Genomic DNA, 19,774 nt, shown 5'->3' with positions numbered 1-19,774 from the left:
ACTGATGTCACACTAGCCTTAAGAACATGTTATATTCTTCCCAGTGAAATTTAAATGTTAGTGAATACCTTCATTGCTACTTTAAAAAAAAGATGGAATCAATCTAATAATTTAAAGAAAAATGAATAAAGATAAATTAAGGATTTAGAGCTAAATGCTATATTATGAAACGGACATACTGGGGGTGCCAAAAAAATGTACACAAGTGGACACGTTGGTCAATGTTGCTCAAGCAGCAGTTCGCTGTAATCAGAAGTCTCTGGACGCTGATGGGAACCACTTTGAGCACCTCTCGTAATTGCAGAAGTCAAGCGTGACTTGCATTCATCTTTTATTATCGGTATGTATTGAGCTTTACAATTTTAATATAGTTCTCCTTTCTTAAAATGTGTATACATTTTTTTGGCACCCTCTGTATTGTGCTAATAAGGATAAAAATACCTACCGTTCACTGAAAACTTACTTTCTGCCGGGCACTGGGTTAAGCATAATTCATCCTCCTCCTTAGAAGGCAGGTGTTCTGTCACCCATTCTACAGATGCAGACACTGACCTCAGAGGACGAGGACTAGCTCCCCCTCTCATTCAGTCCACAATGAATCTGCATTTCTAGCCTAGGTCTATTTGACTCCAAAATTTGTGCCTAACCACTTGAGATATATACCCCTTGTCAAAGCTTTTATTAAAAAGATAAATGCTTATTAAAAAATTCAGCAATCTGAAATTTTAGAATTTATAACCAGTAAACTGAAGACCAGTTAATTTAAGCAGAATATGTATAAATCCCTAATTAGTTAACCTGCTGTTTTTCTAATAAGGTTTAATTTGTTCTTCATGAAAAATGTCAGGGAACTTTTGTTTAGCTATGCTTAGTCACTCGAGGCTTGCTGTAAGGAAGTTAAGTGATGGCTCTCGTGGGCACACAGCAGGAATAGAGAGACTTTTAAAAAGATGTGTCTGTGATACAGAGTTAACAGTATTTTTACCAAATTCAGTTCAAGCAAGAACATTACCTTCGAGGAACATTGTGGGGATATGGAATGACAATTAACTGGGAATTTGGAATGATTGCAGTCCACTCTTGTTTTCGTACAGACTGGAAAAAGAATTTAAGAACATTTAACATCTAGTATACTTTAAAAACACAATTATTCTGAATAAATAAGGAAAAGGCTTAATTACTATTTCATTAATCGAAATCCTGGTCGTGGATTAAGCTAAATTTACATATGTTAAGCCCCAAATAGGGCTTCTGTGCGCTGTGGGCAAAATTTTTTGATATTTTTTCAGGGAAGAATTATATTTGTCTCATGGATTAATTCAACAAATATTTGCTAAATACTTTTATATACCAGTCACTGTTCAAAGTGCTATGTACAAATGCTGCTCGGAGCTAAAATGAAAGTTGAGGTTCAGTCTTACAATAAGCAAAATAAAATCTATAGCATGTTAGATGGTGAGAATAAGGAGAAAAAGCAGGAAGGAGGGATGAGTCATGAGGTTTATGGGAGGGGGCAGAAAAATATATGTATCTTCCAATTATGAGGCGCTCTATGTAGGTCAAGCTTAGTCACTATAAATCAATTTTTTAATTCTTTAAAGGGGATAAAAAGTATTTGAATTATTTGAAGTCCAATTCAAATTACTGAACTCAAATGTCTGAATAGTCAATATTAAAATACAGATTAATTGTAAACAAAACAAATTTGTACTCACCTTCTCTCCAGATGGACGCGGAATACCAACATAAAGATGGTCCAGAAAGTTTGCACTTCGACCCAAACCAAGTACATTGTACGGCAGCTGGAGCGCTAAGTGTGCCGACTGGCTGAGCTGTCCAGCTAGTTACGTAAAACAAACAAACAAACAAAAAAAGACATCTTTGGAAACAGCTCTTATTAAATATGAAAATGATAAAATGTCAAAAGTTTAGATGCTAGAACTTATTTTTTGAGGATAAAAATGTGAAATGAAATGTCTGGTTCATTAATATTAATGATACACTTTTGAAAGAAGACAGCTTTATTGAGATATAATTCACACACCATAAGTATCACCCACTTAAAGTGTAGTTAAGTGATTCTGAGTATATTCAAAACGTTGCTGCGCCATAACCACAAGGTATAGAACGTTTTCACTGCGCAGAAAAGAAACCCCAGACCCATGAGCAGTTTCTCCTGTTTCTAACCCTTACCCGTCCAGCTGCAGGTAATCACAAGTCTACTTTCTCTGTAGACTTGCCTATTCTGGATATTCGTATACATGAATCATGCAATGTATGGTCTTTTTATGAATAAAACTGCCGTGAATGAATATCGACACACAAGTTTTTGTGTTGACTTATGTTTCCCAAAATGGCAGCACCCACCCTACATTCCCACCAGTAATTTATGAGGATCGCAATTTTTCCAAAGCCTTGATAACACTTTATTGTCTGTCTTTTTGGTCATGGCCGTTCTAGTGTTTGTGAAGTGGTATCTCACTGTGGCTTTTATGTGCATTTACCTCATGACTAATGATGTTGAGTTTCTTTCCATGTGCTGACTGGCCATTTGTGTAGCTTCCTTTTTATTTCTGTAAGGTTGGTCGCGGTGTTCTCTTTCATTCTGTATTTTAGCAATTTGAGTCTTCTCTTTTTCTTGGTCTAGCTAAAGGTTTGTAAATGTTAATCTTGCCAAAACCCATCTTGGTCCAATTGGTTTTCTCTTTTTAAAGTATAATTTCCACTTAATTTTTTCCCCCCGAGAATATTTCTTCAGTCCTTAAGTACTTAGCTCCTTACATGGGCTTTGGTAGAGGTCACGGGGCAGCACCCACAGGCCTAAGTCGGGATGGGGGTGTTTGGTCCTCTGGGCTTCATGCCAGTGATTTCTGATGACCTTGCCATGAATAGTACAACTCATGGAGCTTGGGAAGGACATAAGCGGGCGAGACACTCATTTTGGAAATGTCCCAAATGGCTGCAGCCTCACTATGTTTTGAATGACGAACTTCTCAATGGCCTTGTCCTTGGGCACGCATCAGGCAGTTGGTGCAGCAAGTGGGCTGAACATGGCTGCGGCACTTTTTGGCACAACCATTGTTCCTTCTTTTCTTGGTCATGTTGGAAGCGAGGACCCAAGAACTGTTTTTCTATTCCCTACTTATTTCCTCTCGTTTCTTGCCTTCTGCTTACTTTGGGTTTAGTTTGCTTTTCTTTTTCTAGTTTCTTAAGGTGAAAGGTTATTGATTTCAGACTGTTCTTTTTTAATATAGGCATTTATAGCAAATTTCCTCTAAGAACTCCTTTACCTGCCTCCTACACATTTGGATATGTTGTGTTTTGTTTTCATTCACCTAAACGATTTTCTCGTTTCCCTTGTGATTTCTTTGACCCATCAGTTTTTTAAAGAGTGTGTTGTTTAATTTCCACATATTTGTGAATTTCTAATATCCAGTTGTAGTTGGGGGACATGCTTGGGATGATTTCAATTCTTTTAACTTTACTGAGGCTTGTTTTCTGACCTAGCAGATGTGTGCTTGAGAAGAATGTGTGCTCTACTTTTGTTCGGTGGAGTGTTCTGTACATATCTGGTAGGCTGCTGGTTTACAGTATCGGTTTCTTCTTTTCTTATTGATTTTCTGCCCACTTGTTTCACCCATTATTGAAAGTGGGTATTAAAGCCTCCGATTATTTAGTGTTGAATTATCAATTTCTCCTTCAATTCTTTGTGTAGTTGGGGGTTTCTATAGTTAGATGCATATGTGTTTATAGTTGTTATATCTTCCTTATGGATTGGCCTTTTAAGTAACATTATAAAATGTCCTCCTTTGTCTCTAGTAACAATTTTTGTCTTAAAGTTTACTTTTATGTGATACTAATATGCCCACTCCAGTTTTCTGGTTACTCTTTGCATGGTATAATTTTCCCCATATTTTTACTTTCAACTTATTTGTATCCTTGCATTTAAAGTGTGTGTCCTGCAGATAGCACCTAGTTGGGACATATTTTATTATCCATTCTGCCAATCTCTGCCTTATGAGTGTTTATTACATTTACATTTAATGTAATTATTAATATGGTAGGATTTATGCCTGCAACTTGCTATGGTTTTCTATATGTCTTGCATCTTTAAAATTTTTCTATTCCTCCATTGCTGCTTTCGTTTGTTAAATGTTTTCTAGTGTACTATTTTATCATATTTCTTATTTTCTTAGTCATTGCCCTGGGGATTAAAATGAGCATATTAAGCTAAAAAACAAAACAAAAACAACTGAATTCCTAGTGCATATAACAACTTTGTTCCAATAGGGCCAACTTCCCTTCCCATTCCTTTGCGCTATTATACAAATTATATTTTTACACAATATCAGTCCATCAACATAAGTTAGTAATTATTACTTTATGCAGTTGTCTTTTAAATCAGATAGGAAATAAGAGGCATTACATAACAAAAACACATATACCATGTTTTCTATTTACATACAGTCTTACTATACAGGGTGGTTTTTACTTATTTGTATGGATTTGAGTTACTGTCTGACTGTTGTCTTCTCATTTAAGCCCGAAGGGATCTCTTTAGTATTTCTTGTAGGGGTCGTCTGCTAACAATGAAATTCTGTTTTTGTTCACCTAGGAATGTCTAAAATTCTTCACTTTTGAAGGATAGCTTTGCCACTTGTAAAATTCTCTATTTTCCAGACATTTCATCACCCCATAAAGACACCTCATATCCATTGAGTAATCACTCCCTTATTCCCTTCTCCCCTGGTAACCTCTAATCTGCTTTCAGCCTCTATCAACTTATCTATTCTACATGTATCAAGTAAAAGGATTCATATAACATGTGACCATTTGTATCTGGCCTATTTCAAGGTTACTTGAAAACATGTAACTTGTAGCAACTATCAATATTTTGTTCTTTTTTATGGCTGAATAATATTCCTTGCATGTGTGTGTGTATATATATATATATATATATATATATATATATATATATATATATATATATATATCCAGTCACCCATTAATAGACATTTCGGTTGATTCCACCTTTTGGCTATTATGAGTAATATTGCTATGAACATGAATGTACAAATAACACTTTGAGACCCTGCTTTCAATTCTTTTGGGTATATACCCAGAATTAAAAATGCTGGATCATATGGTAGTCTTATATTTAACTTTTTTGAGGAATTGCCTTTTTCACAGTGGCTGCACCATTTTACATTCTCACAAGCAGTGTATGAGAGTTCTTATTTCTTCACAGCCTCACTGACACTTGTTATTTCTGTCATTTTCATTAAAGCCATCCTAGTGGTTGTGAAGTGGTAATTCTGTGGTTTTGACTTGCACTTCCTTTATGATGCTGAATATGTTTTTATGTGTTTGTTTGGCCATTTGTATATCTTCTTTGGTGAAATGTCTAATACTTTGCCCACTTTTAAACTGAGTTTTTCTTTTCTATATATAGAATCATGTCATCTGCAAATATGAATAGTTTTAATACTTCCTGTCCAATTTAGATGCCTTTTATTTATTTTTTCTTGCCTAATTGCTATGTCTAGGAATTCTAGTCAAAGTTGAATAGCAGAACTAAAAGTGGACATCGTTGTCTTGTTCTTGATCTTAGGGGGAATGCTTTCAGGCTTTCATCATTGAGGATGATGTTAGCTGTGGGTTTTCATAAATGTCCTTTATGATGTTAAGAAAGTTCTCTTTTATTCCTAGTTTGCTGAGGGCTTTAAAAAAATTATCAAATGGTGTTGAATTTTGTCACAAAAATGGTTTTTCTATGTCTACTGAGATGATCATGTTTTTTTTCCTTTGTTCTATCCTATTATTGTGGTGTATTACATTGATTGATTTTCTTGTGTTGAAGAGCCTTTGCATTCCTCGGACAAATCCCACTTGGTCAGTGTATAAGAATGTGTGCTGTTAGACTGGGCTTGTTATCATTTTGTTAAGGATTTTTACATCAATATTTATAAGAGATACTGGTCCGTAGTTTTTTTTTTTTTTTTTTTTCTAATGGCATCTTTGTTTGGACCTGGTATCAGGGTAATGCTGGCCTCACAGAATGGGTCAAGAAGTGTTTTCTATTTCTTGGAAGAGTTTGAGTGGGATTAATACTAACTCTTCTTTAAATCGTTTGTAGAGTTTACCAGTGAAATCATCTGGTCCTTGATTTTTCTTCGTTGGAAGGTTTTTGACTACTGACTCAATCTCTTTACTTGTAATAGGTCTGTTGAGATTTTCTATTTCTTTTTGAGTCAATTTTGGTATTGTGTAAGTTTTTAGGAATTTGTCCACTTCATCTAGATACAATTCTTTCAGTTTTGGTAAGATTGGTAGTACTGTCCTCATGTTCATTTCTGATTTTTGTTATTTGTGTCTTCTTTTTTTCTTATTCAGTCTAGCTAAAGGAGCATCAATTATGTTGATCTTTTCAACAAACCAACTTTTGATTTCTGTGATTCTCTCTATTGTTTTTCTCTTCTCTATGTCATTTATCTCTGCTTAAATCTTTATAACTTCCCTTTTTCTGCTGGCTTTGGGTTTAGTTTGCTCTTTTTCAAGTTCTTTTTTTTTTTCTTTTAAATATTTTATTGGGGAAGGGGAACAGGACTTTATTGGGGAACAGTGTGTACTTCCGGGACTTTTCCAAGTCAAGTTGTTGTCCTTTCAGTCTTAGTTGTGGAAGGCGCAGCTCAGCTCCAAGTCCAGTTACCGTTGCTAGTTGCAGGGGGTGGAGCCCACCATCCCTTGCGGGAGTCGAGGAGTCGAACCGGCAACCTTGTGGTTGAGAGCCCGCGCTCTAACCAACTGAGCCACCCGTCTGCCCCTCTTTTTCAAGTTCTTAAAGATCGAAAGTTAGGTTGCTGACTTCAGATCTTTCTTATTTTTTTAATGTAGGTGTTTACAGCCATAAAATTCTCTCTGAGTACTGCTTTTGCTGCATCCTTAAGTTTTGGTATGTTGTGCTGGTTTTCATTTGTCTCAAAGTGTTTTCTAATTTCACCAATATATAGTCTCATCTGCCTTAAGTGAACCATTCATGCAAAGAAGTGTAAAACAGATTATATCAACAGTTTTGTGTCTGCTTGTTAATGAATGTATATTTAATGTCTTTATTTGGTTTGAGATATTTTTTTTTCTCCATGCTTACTAGTAGTAAGGAAAGTAGCTACTAATCCTTGGTGACTACAGATTCCTTGGTGACTACAATCATCTCTGAAAGAACCTAAGAGTTACGTATGACCATGTTAACTTAGGTCAGTCGTCCCTGACACACCCAAATTTATAACTCCAGCCTAAAATTCAGTCCCTCAACTCTAGGCTCTTATATCTAACTGCATGTTCAGCATCTCTATTTCCACATCTAAATAACATTACACAGCAAATATATTCAAAACAGAACTCCTGATTTTCCTTCCTATACCTGCTCTATTTCAGTTATGGCAACTCCATCTTTCTACTTGCTTAGACCAGTAACCCTATAGTTATAGTACTTTCTTTTTCTCATATCCTATATCCAGTCTGCCAAGAAATTAAATACATATCCACGGTCCAAAAATATCTATAATCCAAACACTTATTTTCACCTCTACTGCTATCTCCTTGGTTCAAGCCCCCATCATCTATAGCCGGAAGTATTTCAATAGTTTTTAAATTGGTTTTCCTGCGTTAACTGTTGTTCTTCCTAATGTCCACTGCTTTACTCAAAATAAAAATTTGTCCTGCCCTGTTTACACTCGTATTTCATCTACTCCTTAACCCTCCCTCATTCATTCTAGTCCAAGACACTGACCTTCTCGCTGTTCTTTGGAAATTCCAGGAATGTTTATCCCTTAGGGCCTTTGCTTTGGTTTTCTCCTTTGCCTGGAATGTTCTTCAAAAGATAACTATATGTTCAACTCCCTTACCTCCTTCAGCTCTTTGTTCAAATGACACTTTCTCAGAGAGCCTCACTCTGACCACCGTACATAAAATTGACTACTCCGCTATCCTCCCTGCCCTGCTGTATCTGCTCCCCAGTACTTATCACTTCCTAACCACTACATGGCATTAGATGATTTACTTATTACGTTTATTGCCTCTTTTCCCTACTAGAATGCAATCTCTATGGGGGCTAGATTTTGGTCTGTTTTATTCACTGCTATATTATGAGCCTAGAACAGACCTGTCATATATTAGCCACTCAGTACATATTTGTACAATGAATGAATGCATAAATGAAAGAAATTTTAGCTTCCAAATGTGTCAGGCCTGAGACTTGTAACATATTCCAATTAAAAATACATATCAATTGATACCACATGGATACCAATACAGAAATATAATCTACCTAAAGGTAAAACATCAGTTATAAATAAGAATTTTGAACAATTTATAATAAATACATAAAAGGCATTTGTGCTATCAGACACCCCAACCACCAGAATCAAATGCCTGTATGTTTTGTTTGTGACTGCATCATAGTCTGACTTTCCAAAAATAATTCAAGTTCACATTATTTATGTAAAAAAAGATAACAACAGTTTTTAAAGTTGATCCTGTCTTATTCTTCCAGATAATATTACACTGACATGCAATTGTGACTGGTTAACAGCACTGTACAAATTGCCAGGCACTGTTTTCAGGTAAGGAACTGAAGCCGACTTCCTTGTCTAAGAGCATTAGATATGAGCGCTAGCGTAACTGTAGCTCTAATGTCTGTTTGTCAAAAATAGGCTTAAATGATGGATATATGCTGATATAAGAGGCAGGAAGAGGAAAAATGAAAATTCACGAGCTAAAAATCACTGATGTTTTATCTTTCTTGGTGTGTGAACGTGTTTGTGTGTGTGTGTGTTACTCTGAGTGAAAAAGAACACATTGCATTCTATCTCCCTGCGAGGCTTTAAGCCACAGGAGTTTTCATGTAACGGCACTGCCTGCTACTCGTCTGGCACTGCGCTGGCTAGAAGAAAAAACGGCATCTCTATAAAAATGAGATAAAAGGACACACTCAAACAGGCAATGTTTTATGTAACTTTAGAGAAAAACACGCCTCTTCTTGGGAGAACACTGTTCTGAGAAGTACTTGCTAGTCTCAAATCATAGCTCTGAAACACCACTAATTGACATCAATTAAAACGCAGACGAAGAACGTGAAGAGGACAAAGTACAAAGTTACACGAAATACGTCTGTAGGCAGGAAAAGCTGACAGTTATTGGACGCTTCTGATGTGCCCAAACCTGGGGCAAGTGCTGTTTGTTACCATTTCAATTAGCAGTAATTGTGTGTGTGGGTAGGTACTACTGCTAGCTCTGCATTAGCATGAGGAAAGCGAGAGGTTAGGCAACTTGACCCAAAACACAGCTACTAAATGGGGGAGCTGGGCTTTTCTAATAGTTTTGGCAGCCGAATTCCAAATCCCACACCCTCATCGTCACCTGTGATCCTTTTTTCAGGTGAAAAAAGTGTGATACTTGTCCTAGTGCTCTATAAAAAGGACTTCTAATGATTGGATGACCCTCTCCAATGCCAGTTGTTCATTTCTTCTACTGTTTGGATCTCTCTATTGTGGGGTCCTAGGAAATGATCTGGGGACCTGTAACATTTTACATGCACTCATTCTGGTTAATGTGGCCACTGGCTGAGTTTTGTAAAGCCAGGCTGGAGCGCTGTATTTTACGGTTGTGATATTTGGGCCCATTGAGCTGATCTCTGATGTTCTCGTTCCTTATGTAAAGCCTGGGCTATTTAAGCAGTTCTTCTGGGAGATGAGGCTGGTTTATGTTGTTGATCTTAGATCTGTAATCCAATGATATCCATGCAGGATATGATAAAAAAGTGCTCTGGAGATGGACTAGCCCTTGAGGTACACTAGAATAAACTTAGGTTCTCTGGCTCATTCCAGATAGTTTATAGGATTATAGCTGGCAGAGTGAAAATTTTAGGATAGTTCTCACTGCTTGTAAGGGGATGCTAAAGAACCATTGTCGTGTTTTTGTTCTGTGTTCTGTGTGTGTGTTAAACTGTATTTTCCTATAAGAAACATGAGAATGTCAGGTAGGGGACAATGTTTGTTTCTCTGTGAAGAGAAGTTTAATTTTGAGAATCGCAAGCTAGATAACAACATGAATGGTAGAGGTTAAGAAAAATGAAGTCCAGACTTTGAAAGAAAAATGTCTTCATAAGTAGATTTAATATTAATTCTATTTCATTACATAGGGACTCTGATATAAAAATGATTTGGCCAGTAGTGCTTCCTCTTACTAATTAGAATGTACTCTTTTATGGCCTGTTTCCAATTTTCTAGCTGCCTATGAGAATCATGCTTTTGATATATTGTCATGTCTGCTTTGAGTCTTTCCACTGGAAGTGAGAGTTGTGCCCTAAATCAGTGTGTTCTTTGCTCACTGGGTGACTGACACACAATGTCTCTTCCTGGCAGGGCAATAAAGAAAGAGACTGGTCCAGGCACTGATGGATCTTTTTTCTTATAACGAAGTTATCAAGAATGATTAGCATTCTATTAATATCGGTGGATTAAAGTTTTGATAAATGATAAAATTAAAAAATTTTAAACACATTATCACTTGCTTTCCTTTGCGGCTAGTCTATTTTAATTGCTAACAGCAAATTTCTGATAGGGTTATTAAAATCTTCCTACCTGTAACAATGATCATGTTCCCTTGTGCCTAAATGCAAACCTGGGGTAGTAATTTGTGTTATCTAATACGCTAAGGCTCATTGTTAATGTTTATCCAATCAGATATCCTAGCCAGAAAAAGTCTACCAGTTAAATTGTTGTTTATAGTCTACCCTCATAATCCATTCCCTGATATTTTTAAATAATAAAAAAAGTGTTCAAAGTTTCAAGGAACTTACATGCAAACTTTACAGAAAAAATCTATATGTAAAATGCTACATATATGTAGTCTAATTCTGTGCAAATCAATTTTAAAAATCTAAGTTGACTTTAGTGGCTTCTTATGAAAATATTTGATGTATCTCTGAATATTTTGGATAATAAAGAATATCTTAGCTATTATAGTAGGATGATTTCTGGTAATATACCAGTGACCACTTTTTTGTTTTTTTAAGATTTTATTGGGGAAGGGGAACAGGACTTTATTGGGGAACAGTGTGTACTTCCAGGACTTTCTTCCAAGTCAAGTTGTTGTCCTTTCAGTCTTAGTTGTGGAGGGCACAGCTCAGCTCCAGGTCCAGTTGCCATTGCTAGTTGCAGGGGGCGCAGCCCACCATCCCTTGTGGGACTCGAGGAATTGAACTGGCAACCTTGTGGTTGAGAGCCCACTGGCCCATGTGGGAATTGAACTGGCAGCCTTCGGAGTTAGGAGCATGGAGCTCTAACCACCTGGGCCACCAGGGCCGGCCCACCAGTGACCACTTTTTAAACAATAAATTATCAACTAAGATAGAATAGTAACCCAAGAAAATAAGTTATCAAATGTACTAAAACAGTGACGTTTAACACTTAATGAAATTCACTACTGATTTAGCCAGTGGCAGGGAGAGCGAGCGCACCCCTCCCCACAGAACACAGTAACTGCAAGAAGGGTACTTGTCGTCAGCACGCCACACTTACCTGTACTCAATAGCGTGTTGTAATGATAAGAGAATGCAGAAGTGGGGGGAAAAAGAGGACACAACAGATTTGGAAGGTGCGGAGAGGCCAAAAGAAATGTTGAGAATAATAAAAATATTGGTATTTAATTTTAAAATCTGGATACTTTTCCGGCTAGAGTTTTGACATTTAAAATACTAAATCCTAGCCTCTTATTTTTCTGTTTAAAATTCATTGATTTTATAATTAAATGGATGGCTACCCACATGGAAAAGAGAAATGAAGCAGTTGTCCTCTGCGCAATGGTAAAATGTCCTGGCTTGTATGAGAAGGCATGTAACTTTGCTTGGACTTTGGGAAAATCTAGTTTCCAGCATAAGTGGATTCCCACTAATCACTTACTAAGTCTGTGATTAGTTTTATTCTATAGATATTAAGCACCTGCTATATATCGGACACTCTGTTGGCTGGAGGAACATTTTAATCAATCTGTGATCAAATTACAAACCTAAGACACGTGTTAATTTAATGTCACTATATAAATATTCCTGGTTTTTAATAGTCCTACTTAGGAACCGGCGTAGGAACAGGAAATAGGCCGTCATCACAGAAAGGCAAATCCACGCAGAGAAAGTGGTTAATACTTTTCAAGGTATGCGGTGTTTCTAGGTGCGCTAGTGCGGACCCAGAAGATAGACCCTGTACCGTCCTAAGAGAACAGCGGTGGGGGCTTGGAGAGGCTGGCTCCCTGCTCAAAGGCTCAATCCTTGGATTTCAGGAGTTCGGATTGCAGCTGTTTATGGAAGACGTCTTAAAACAATGGTTGGCCTCTTTTCCTGGTAGTGGACAGGTGGCTTCTAATGGAGAGTAAAGGAATCCACGGACATTTAACTGGTATTCCTTTGGAGTACTTGGAATTGTGTCTGAGCTGAGCTTCTGGATAACTGACAGGGTGAAGTGAGGCAATAAGTGGGAGAACCTCCGAAGAGGCTGAAACCAGCTCCAGAACAAGAGGCGCTCGGGTGCTTGCAGGCCAGTGACTTACTCAGCGTTACGTTCCGTTCCTGGGACACAGCACTGTGGCCAGCACATAACACCCTCAGTAAACGTCTGTTGTGCTAACCAGAAGGTTTGTAGTAAATAAAACGTTAACAAAGTACATAATTTGTGTAACTGTTTAACGTTAGTTTTCCTTGAGGTCTTATACCAGTGATTATTCTGGAAAACATCCGTGGACTAACAACACGGTACCAGCTCGAAGACAGGACATATTTGTGATGTGGTACCATGAAAAGCACACAGGATTGAACACGGCTTGGTTTGATCTTTAGAAAGGCCTTCGCCCTTCCTAAGTCTTAATTTATTTGTATAGTCATCCACCTAAACATTTACTGAGTGCACACTGTATGCCTTTTACACAGAGATGAAAAAGAGACAAACCTTTACCTGGAGAGGCTTAAAGATACAACAGAAAAATAGAACTCGAATGTTTCCTCATCTATAAAATCAGACTTACAGTACCACCCACTGCATGGATTTGGTGAGGCAATTATAATACTTCACTTTTAATGTATATAAAAGTGCTTTGGAACTGCAAAGCACTGTACAAATGTTAGTTGTTATTTTGATTATTATATAATCGTTCTTTGTATATTCTTTTTTCCTTAGGTTGAGTTATAACACTGATTTTTCATGGAAGGTTTTCTAATTTCTCTTTTGGAACAAATCAGGAGCTTGTGACCCTGGTTCAAGCTTTATCTGTCTCTACCCATTTAGTTACTTCCCATTTCCCCTCCCCCCACAGTTCCTGGTAACCCCCCACCCCAACTCCGGGTCCTTTCCAACTCTATGAATTTGCCTATTCTAGACATTTTATATAAATAGAATCATATAATATGCAGCCTTTTGTGTCTGGCTTCTTTCACTTAGAATGTTGTACAAGGTTCATTCATGTTATACCATGTTTCATGTTTTTATGACTGGATAGTATTCCACTGTATTGATATGTCACGTTTTGTTTATCATTTATTTATTAATTGATGGACATTTGGTTTGTTTATACTTTTTAGCTATTATGAGTAATGCTACTATGAACATTCACGTACAAGTTTTTGTGTGACATATTTTTGGTTCTCTTGGGAACATACGATTCCATAGTAATGGAATTAGTGGTTCATAATGTAACTCTATGCTTAACCTTTTGAGGACCTGAGTAGTTTGATAACTGCTTTTCTATCGCTTAATGCACATAAATATAGATAAGAGCCACTGCCAGTGCCTGTAAAAAATGATGCAAAGGCAAACCATAAAAGAAATCCCAACTCTCCACGCAGCCAGACTGCCTGTGGGGTCAAGTGAATGGTCAGTGTCCTTCACCCAGTTCCTTAGGGAGGTAAACTTTTCTGAGGTTACGTGCAATTCTGTTTCAGCCCTCATTGTCTGGATTAAAAAAATAAACTCTGGTTTCCAGGCGGAGAATGTGGTACAAATGAGCTAAGTGGGGCCGCCTAGCTTATGCGTTAGTGCACTTTACTTTCCACATCTGAGAGCTGTGCCTCTGTGAGCGGCAAAGCTATGGGCCCTGGCATTTTGCTGTAAGCAGTGTTTTTTAGTAGAAACTAAAAGCACTAGGGAGTGAAACTGCTTAGCTCTGAAGTCCCGATAAAAGATGCATAGCTACTTCATGGACCAAAGGTGGGAGGCAGATTTTCTAGTCCCACATTGTAAAATAGGTTATTTTTACTAAAGCGTGTGATGCTGAAATAAATGTGCATGACACGAGGCAGCTGTCCCATGGCAGCCGACTTGCAAAGGCCTAGAGGCAGCGACTTGGCGATCGATAGACACGCAGCGCAAAAACCCCTCATTTTTTTCACATCTCCAGTCACTTCTTTCACATGCACCTTCTTCTAGGGACGTGGTTGAAGCTGTGACTGCCAACATGCGTATTTGTTAAACGCTCACCTTCTCTCCTTGGCTTCTCGGCATTTCTTTCTCTTTCCTGTCTACTCCAGTCTGCACTTCCCAAACACACTGTTTTATTAACGTTGACAGGTTCAGCTTTGTAAATTCTTTCGTATTTGGCTCTTAAGCAAAGCAGAACACATTCCTTTTTAGCAATTATGCTTGTTGTATAACAAATGAACCCAAAGTTTAGTGGCTTACAATACAACTACACCCATTTCAGTTCTCCCGATTCTTTGCCTGGCTGGGCACTTTCTACTGGTGTTTACTGGGCTCGCTGGTGTGGCTGCTGCATCCGAATGTCAGCTGTGACGGCTGAGTAGGCCCTGTTCTCACACAGTCTTTCATTTGCAAGGAGACTAGAATGGACTCCTTCCCACGGAACTTCAGGGCAAGTCTCAAAGTGTAAGAGCGTCCCAAGGCTCCACCTGTGGCATGTTGGCTCATGCCCCCTTGGTTACGCAGTCCACGTGGGAGTCACGGGGGGAAATTAAGGCAGCAGTGTACACCTCAGTGTTCATTAAGGTAACTGTATTTTTTATTCCTTGTTCTCTTTGTTTTTTATTCTGGGAAGTTCCTATTGACATCTTCCAGCTCATGGGTTCTCAGTCCCGGCCACGCTCTAACCAGCTGAGCTAACCAGCCACCTGACAACCTTCTTCTTGATCTTAGAGGAAAAGCTTGCAGTTTTTCTCCATTGAATATGATGTTAGCTGAGGGCTTGTCATATATGGCCTTTATCAAGTTGAGGTCAGTTCCTTCTATACCCACTTTGTTGAGAGTTTTTTTTTTTTTAAATCATAAATGGATGTTGGATTTCATCAAATGCTATTTCTTCATCTATGGAGATGACCATATGGTTTTTATCCCTGGGTTTGTTGATGTGATGAATTACACCAATTGTTCTATGGATGTCGAACCATCCTTGCATCCCTGGTATAAATCCCATTTGTGGTGTATGATCCTTTTAATGTGCTGTAGAATTCGGTTTACTAGTATTTTGTTGAGAATTTAGGCAAGAAATGGGCAACTGGGCTTATTTGAGACTGCTTATTGATTTTTAAAAATATAAGATCTTGAAATAAATTAAGTAGGATTCATAGTCTCAATTACTACCTTTTGTGAATATACATAATTAATTAGGTTAAATGTATTATAATGCTTAATAAACTGTTCACTAAGTTAAATTTAAAAATAACAACTGTTCTGTGTAAAGAACAATGACTATATTAAATTCCAGGCCATTTGCCAAGTTATGCAAAAATACTAGAGCAACTAAATGAGACCAATGGAAACATCTATCCAGGATTCTAGAGTTTTTCCTCAGTTTACTTAATAAAAATATGCATAGAACTGACTAAAACTATTTCAAGGTTCTCAAAGTGGTCCTTTAATGTTTACAACTTGGTAACAGTGACACTTCCTTACTGGGCACTGTTGGATTTTAAGGATTTTGTACTTTTTCCACTGTAGATAAGATCGATGGATTTTATGATACACTTCTGGTCTATTATGTAAATGGCAACATCAATGTTGCAGTTGTTATACTAAAAACCAACAGAAACAGATTTTCAATTTATATATCAGTAATCTGCCTTATAGTCAAAGACATTTTATTTCACCTTAAAAAAAATGGCTAATGAGAAAACTCGTTAATGTGAGTAGGGTAAGAAATTACTTTTATGTCTGAAACATGCTTAACAATAAAACAGTACATGTCTTTTCCTAGGTGTTTACCATGTAGACAAATTTTTATCATCGATCAGTATTTTCTCATCCTTCCATAATTTAGGTCTTCGTGGGAGTTGTGTGGGGAGCTACGGGGCATTATGTTGAATAGGCACAATCTAATTATGGGTCTGTACCATATATTTGTTTTTTGTGGACTCTAATTTTCTTGTTTTCCTGGTCTAGAAAGTCCAGATTAATAATGGAAAACATAAATGAGAGAATAAAAGTTTAGAATTTATTTCAGGGTAGAACTAGCCTCAAAAAGTAAATACCTATGAATTAGTTGCTAAAAGTATAATTTGTAATTAAAGCAGTAACTTTCTTTTTTAAATTTACTTATTTGACTTTACCTGATACTGTATGAAAATGAATTTAATAGGGAGTGGTGAAAAATTAATTAAGGAGATGCAGAATCTTTTATTTTTCCAAATACTATTCTATTTCAATTTTAGACTCAACTTACAGTAAATAGTTCCTTGTACTGGCAATACTTTATTTACATATGCATGACAAAATCATCTTAGGAATTTTACTTCATTCTTGCACATGTTCAGCGTGTACTGAGTACTTCCTATGTTACAGGCATTGCATGCATAATACATTTGTGAATTTCAACCTTCACTGTAGCACACAGTAGTTTTCTATGGTTTGTGTGATACACAACTGAAGTTAGAGGAAAACATGGATACTGAAAACAGTTAAGTCCTTCAGTAGGACTAAGGGTTGAGAAGGAATACATTAGTGGTATTACTGAGTGACGAACGAGATTTTAATCAAATTCCTTTGTACCAAATATACTTGTACAGTAGACAGGGCCTGTTGAATTATTTATGACAACTTGTGGGATGACAAAACATTTGTTAGCAAAGACCATAGAATAGACAAATTGTATTCTTTCTCCCACTTTTTGTTCCCAAAGCTTTTATGTAGCAGTTTTTCCTTCAGAATTAGGATCTATATTGACTAGATCCTATATTATACTAGAAATCAGTTTGTAAATAGAATTTCATGAAGCAAATCTTTTATTTTTGGTGGCATTACAATTTCTAATTTTCTTTCTTTTGATTTTCAAGAATATGACTTTGACTCATTTGCATCTGCACAGATGGGGTTTCTAATTGCTGAACAGCTGAATGATTTGCAGACTTTCTTATTGTTTCTCACTTTCTCTGTATAACTTGCAATTCATTCACTCAATCATTCAATTTTTGTTAATTATATCAAGAGGATATATCAGTCACTGCTGAGCTATTCCATATCTTCCCCTCTTCCTTCCCTTTCTCCCTTTCATTTTAGTGAGGAAAAAAAATCACCATCACCAGCTAAGCCCCGACTCCACCCTTACATCTGCCGACTAGGCTGTTTTCTCAGATCTTTAGTTATTGTGAGATTAAGGTAAAGAAATGATTCCTCTTGCAAGAATTCATTCTTTCAGAGACAAAAGTGTCATGGATATTCTGGGAGGGCATAACAATTCTTTCCACTTTCTTTTGTTATCAATTTATGATTTTTGACACAAATATATGCCTGATTAATCATTGCTCAAGCTAACATTTTTGGGTGAACTATGCGTATGACAATTTAAAGTGTGATAAATAGTTAAAAATAAAGCGATTCAGGACTGAAAACATTTTTTTATGGATAATTACATGTGGCTAAATGGAACATGACTATACTTTGAAGGTAATTTCAGAAAATATGTATGTGAGAAATGACCATAAAGAATAAAATGTTTTTTGACATTGGAAGATGTAATGGACAATTACTGATTAAAATGGAGAACTCTGAAAAGGTTATAATTATAAAAAATGTTCTTATGTGTGACAGCAAATAATTTTTCTCAATAATATTTACTAACAATATGAATTTTGTTATACCTCAACCCAAATGCTTCTTTGCCCTTGGACATGCAGTCTTTTCAGTCTGCCATACATTTTAACTGCTCTTATATTTGAGGCACGTGATGAAGGGTGCATAGCAATTAAGGGTTACTTATGTTTTTCTCAGATATGTTAACACATAGTAACCTTAGAAGGCTAAAGGGAAATAATTATTTTTTTGATCGGTCAAAGGAATTATTGGTTATTTAGAAAATTAATGATCCCTCTGTAATGTGACACTCCAATAACAGTTGGCTATTTCAGGCTTTGCTAGGAAGTGGAGTAAGACCCCTAGAGTATTTGTTAATAATGATAAGAGCTACCAATAAGCAAAAGGATAATTAGGCCAGAACTTGTTTGAATAACACTAAGGAATATTATTATCTCTGGTAGGAAGTGGCTTTCAAACTTTTTTGACCACAGCCCACAATAAAAACTACATTTTATGTCATCTCCCAGTAAGAACACATACACACACACAAACCCCTACAATAAAACTTTCATGAAACAATACTTAATGTTCCTATCTGTGGTGTATTCTGATATTTTCTATTGTTCCCTTTTACTCTGTTAAGTAAAAAGTCCTCATCATAAGCCACTACATTGATTCATTAATACCTGTGAGTACTGACCCGGGGCTGCTCTATGAGAAAAGCAGGGTTTCAGCGTCTGAAGCACATGTACATGGTCACTTTCTTCCTAGAGTGGAACGCTCTCTACTGGTGGGGCTTGGTGGGTGGGAGGGATGGCTTAACCAAGTAATGTTTCTGTAGATGTCAACATGCTTAACATTTAAACTGAGAAGGCTCCTCCTTCAAAATTTGGGGCAGGTTCTCATGCTAGTACTTCTTAAATCAATTAAATGAAGTGCCACTTTCCTATTTAGAACATGTATTTGTGCATGAAATACAGCATGTTTGAAATATTTTAAAAATATTAATTCATTACTAATTTATTTCTTGAGGAATTTTTTTCTTTTTTTTTTTAAGGAGGGCGCAGCTCACAGTGGCCCATGCGGAGATTGAACTGGTACACTTGGTGCTACCAGCACCACACTCTAACCAACTGAGCACACTGGCCACCCCTACTAATTTATTTCTTAAACTAAAAGCAACATGTGATCAGTGTAGTCAACTAAAATGCAAAAAAATATATAAAAAAGAAAATCCCACAACCAAGAGATAATCATGGTAACACTTCTATGTCACGTGTGTTCACATTTTTCCTACATGTAGGTACACTTAAAGACACATACACACAGTATGGATTATACCTGCAGATGTGCCTCCTTCCCAAATGTTATACCATAAGCATCTGTTCATCAAAAATAATTTAAAAATATTTTCTAGGCTGAAAATTATTATAAAATGGCATAATTTATTATTTCTCTATTGTTGGGCATTTAGGTTTTCCCAGTTTGCTCCTGCCTTTTATTTTTGTTCATGATTTTTCTGCCATGAAAATTTATGCATTCATTTGATTTATGCATTCGACTGCAGTTATCTTTTTTGTAGATATTTTTTCCTTTGCTTTTATTCCTTACAAATTACCTTCCAATCCACGGAAGAAGTAAATATTTAATTTAGTAAGAATAAACCCAATGTTCCATTATTGTTTTGGGGTAGATTAAAAAGAAATCAT

The 19,774-nt window shown here is 36.7% G+C and overlaps 1 protein-coding gene and 1 pseudogene across 1 annotated transcript in view; both read right to left on the bottom strand.

Moving 5' to 3' along the window:
* The window catches only part of ITFG1 (integrin alpha FG-GAP repeat containing 1), a 123,016-nt gene that overhangs the window by 4,873 nt on the left and 98,369 nt on the right, over nucleotides 1-19,774 (bottom strand). The window contains exons 15-16 of the mRNA XM_019731862.2: nucleotides 1,716-1,840; nucleotides 1,013-1,095 (exon numbers count right to left, since the gene is read on the bottom strand). Coding sequence (XP_019587421.1) covers nucleotides 1,013-1,095; nucleotides 1,716-1,840 — 208 coding nt within the window. The remainder of the gene's footprint in view (nucleotides 1-1,012; nucleotides 1,096-1,715; nucleotides 1,841-19,774) is intronic.
* Nucleotides 2,659-3,246, bottom strand: LOC109447459 (small ribosomal subunit protein eS26; annotated as a pseudogene).

Source organism: Rhinolophus sinicus, linkage group LG11 (genome assembly GCF_036562045.2).
Source record: "Rhinolophus sinicus isolate RSC01 linkage group LG11, ASM3656204v1, whole genome shotgun sequence".
NCBI lineage: Eukaryota > Metazoa > Chordata > Mammalia > Chiroptera > Rhinolophidae > Rhinolophus > Rhinolophus sinicus.
This window is presented reverse-complemented; position numbering and strand designations above follow the sequence as displayed.